This window comes from Neopelma chrysocephalum, unplaced genomic scaffold (assembly GCF_003984885.1).
Source record: "Neopelma chrysocephalum unplaced genomic scaffold, ASM398488v2 Primary Assembly neopelma1_74, whole genome shotgun sequence".
NCBI lineage: Eukaryota > Metazoa > Chordata > Aves > Passeriformes > Pipridae > Neopelma > Neopelma chrysocephalum.
Genome location: NW_020897735.1, coordinates 4,949,728 through 4,953,360, shown reverse-complemented (window position 1 = coordinate 4,953,360; position 3,633 = coordinate 4,949,728). Strand labels below are relative to the sequence as shown.

Genomic DNA, 3,633 nt, shown 5'->3' with positions numbered 1-3,633 from the left:
CCCTTCCCAGCCTCTTTATCCTCCTTTCCTTGAGACCCTCCGCACCCGCCCGGCTGCCGTGTGGATGCGGGCCGGGGTGCCTGGCTGCGCGGGCGGCGAGAGCCGATGCTGAGGGGCCGGAGGAGGATGGAGTGCACCCTCGATGCGCAGAGTTTGATCAGTATTTCCCTGCGGAAGATCCACAGCTCCCGCACGCAGCGAGGCGGCATCAAGCTCCACAAGAACCTGCTCGTCTCCTATGTGCTCCGCAACGCCCGGCAGCTCTACCTGAGCGAGCGCTACGCCGAGCTCTACCGCCGCCAGCAGCAGCACTACCCCGACGGCGCCCCGCTCCTCGCCATGCCCGCCTGCCCGCCGCCCGCCGCCGCCGCCCCGCCGGAGCTGGCGGCGCTCCCGCTGCCCGCCGACACGCAGGACCGCGAGGCGCGGAGCTGCGGGGCTGTGCGGGGCGGCGCGGAGCTGCTGGAGGTGCCGGTGTGCGCGGCGCCCCCGGAGCTGCAGAGAGCGCCCTGCAGAGACTCGTCCCCGGGCTTCTACCGGGCCCCCGGCAGCGCCGGTCCCGGTGGCGGAGGCGCGGCCCCGGGGCTGCTCTACGCCGCCGGCTGTGACTTCGGGAGCGGCGGGGCCCCGCACTGTAGCAGCCGCACCACGGTGCTGGATTTGGACACTCACGTCGTGACCACGGTGGAGAACGGGTACTTGCACCAGGACTGCTGCTCGCAGTGCCCCTGCTGCTGCCAGCCGGCACCGGGGCTCGCCTCCCCGCCGCCCGCGCCCGGCACCAAGCGCAAGTATTACCCGGGGCAGGAGGAGGAAGAGGAGGGGGTGGAGGAAGGGGAGCCGGGGGGAGGCGGGGTGGCGGGCGGCCCCCCCTTCGCCCCGTGCACCAAACGCGCCCGCTTCGAGGAGTACAGCGCCGAGCACCCCCAGGACTCTTCCAACATCTCCAACTTGATCTCCATCTTCGGCTCCGGTTTCACGGGGCTGGTGAGCCGGCAGCAGGCGGACTCAGAGCAGCCCCTCAACGGGCAGCTGTGCAGCAAGCAGGCGCTGGCGAGCCTGGGAGCCTGGACTCGGGCCATCGTCGCGTTTTAGAGAGGAGCGGGGGAGCAGAGGGGGCGGGGGGGGGTCTTGGCAAAACGGGGGTGCGATCCGAGGAACGGCGGCTCCGGAGGGGGGACCCTGAAACAAAGGCGGGGAGGGGGGTTGGGGCGAGGGGAGGGGGGTGGGGGGTGTCGAGGGGTGCGCAGGGGAGGCGGGAGGGCAGAGCCACGCTAGTGTTTTATAAATTGTACAATAAAGAAAAAAAAATCTAAGATCTTGGGACTTTATTTTTGCAGAGATGAGAGAAAAAAAACAACAAACAAACAAAACAAAAAAAAAAGCCAAGCAAACAAACGAAAACAAAACAAAAAAAAAACAACAGCGAAGCACCTATTTAAATAATCCTCTTTGTGTCCGCTCGGGTTCTCTTCGCGGCGGGTTTCCCGGGGCCGGTGCTGGCGGCCGGTAGAGCCACGTGAGAGCCGGTACCGGCCCCGGGACCCCGCCGCGGGAGCGCCCCCGGCCCCGCTCCCCGCCCCGGGCCGCCCCGCGGGTCCCGCCGCCCCCGGCCCGGCGGGTTTCGGGGTGCGGGCAGGGGAAAGCAGCCGCTGCCCCTTCGCTTTTGTGCGTTTCTTTATCTATTTAAAAGAAAGAAAGGGCGGAAAAAAAAAAGGCAGAAATGAAAACATTTCAACTTTCCTCCCAGAAGAAACGTGTGCGATGTGACTTCTTCCCACCGCTTGTGCCAGGGGAGCGCTGGAGGGTTCCGAGAGCTGAATTTTGGGGGGGTGGGAAGGGGGTAAAGCAAAAGCCGGGGGTCCCTCCGGGCTGTGCCCCGCTGGGGAGGGGGCGAGCCGCCCCCGGCAGCCCCGAGTCTCCGCCTCGGTGTGTGCTTGTGATGCCGCAGGTAACACGACTCACGTCTCCGGTGTGTGTGTCGGGTCTGACTCTTTTTTTTTTTTTCCCTTCTTCTATTTTTTTTCTTAAGTTCAACTGTTCTGGTTTCAGCCTTCCCAATCATAAAACCAGCATTGTTTGGTCTTGTGAAGAAATCTGTCTCCTGTAGAGTCTCTTGATTTTTTTACATTATTTTTTTTAAAGAAAAACCTTTTGTTGTAAAAAGGTGGGTTTTGTGGTCGTTGTCCCCTCCTCTATTTTTTTTTTTTTGCCCACTCCCAACTTCACGGTATCAGCACTGTGTGTAACTGAGGATGCTTTGCCAAACGGTCTGTTGGGGTCTTTTTTTTTTCCTCCTCTTTTTCTTTGTTTGTAAGCCTGTATTTTTGTGCATATGGAATTGTATATCACCGGGTAAAACTGTTCAGATTTGTTTAAATTTATAACCTTAATAAAAAGTCGATTATAAAGTTGCTGTGCCCTCGCTTTCCTTCACCCCCGCAGCCCGAGGAAGCCCCTCTCCTGAGCCGCCGCTTCCCCTCTGCACGGGGGAGCCTTTGCCGAGGCTCCCACCCCCCAGTGCGCCCCCCAGCCCCAGCAAAACCCCTTTGTCCCCTTCCCAACACCATCCAGCTTCACCCTCTCCCCCACACACTCACCCGCAGCCCCCCCCGGCTGCCAGGACGCAACAAAAGCCCCCCCTTGGGTCTGGCGGTGCCGCGCAAGGCAAGTCCCAGGTGGGGAAGGGACCGGTGGGGAAGGGGCCGGGGGTAGGGCGGAGGGAGGCAGCGGGACCCTCCGGCCCTGCCCCGACCCGCACCTGGGCAGCGCCGCCGCCTCCGCGCCCCCCGACGTGCTCGGGAAGTTTTTTTTAAGTTGGAGTTTGTTATCCCCGCGTGGGGCCGCTGGGTGGTGCGGGCGGGTTTTCCTTCCCCCCCCCTCCTTTTTGTGTGTATGTGTATTTATCCCCTCCCCTCCTTTACCCCACAGGAACGAGCCGGGGCCGCTCCGCACTCCCCCCGACCACCTCGGGAGGGGAGGATTATTATTTTTTTTTAACCCCGTGCATTACGCGCAGCTCCCAGCACTCAGCGCAAATGCCACAGCCAGACCGCCCCTCTACCCCCGCACCTCCAGCGCCCCCCCGGCATCCTCAGGAGCCTCCCAAACCAACACACGGACAACTCCCCCCCCTTCCCAACCCCGCGCATCACCGCGGGAGCTCAACCTTCTCCTCTCCAGGGGGCGAGAAACCGCAAACATGGGATCGCGGAGCGGGGCGGGGGTTGGAGGTGGGGGGTTCGCGGTGCGGAGGAGCCGGAGCGCGGAGCCCCCCGCCCGGGCTGCGCCCCCGCTCCGCGCCCCGCGCCCGCTCCGCGCCCGCAGCGCCGCCTGGTGCCCGCCGCGGGACCCGCAGCGCTGTGCGGGGCCGGGGGGACCGCGAGGGACGGGGGCGGCCGCGACCCCCCCCCCGTGGGGCAGAGGAAGGGGCAGGGGAGGCCACGCTGCCCACCCCCCACCCCCGGTGCTGCTGCCCCTCGTCCTGCTCCCACTGTGGAGCTGAGCCCCGCTCCCCTCCCCTGCCGCTGCTCCAAATAACTCCCCCCACACTCCCCCAGAAAAATTACAATTAAAAATATAAACCACATAACCCCCTGCCCAGGCGCAGCAGCACTGCGGGAGCACCGCTGA

General features: G+C 64.0%; 1 protein-coding gene across 1 annotated transcript; it reads left to right on the top strand.

Annotated features, from left to right (window-relative positions):
- The first annotated feature begins 6 nt into the window (after positions 1 to 6).
- Positions 7 to 2,411, top strand: IER5L (immediate early response 5 like). The gene has a single exon (XM_027687987.1). The coding sequence runs from the start codon at positions 106 to 108 to the stop codon at positions 1,093 to 1,095; it is 990 nt and encodes a 329-aa protein (XP_027543788.1). The 5' UTR covers positions 7 to 105; the 3' UTR covers positions 1,096 to 2,411.
- Positions 2,412 to 3,633: the final 1,222 nt, after the last annotated feature.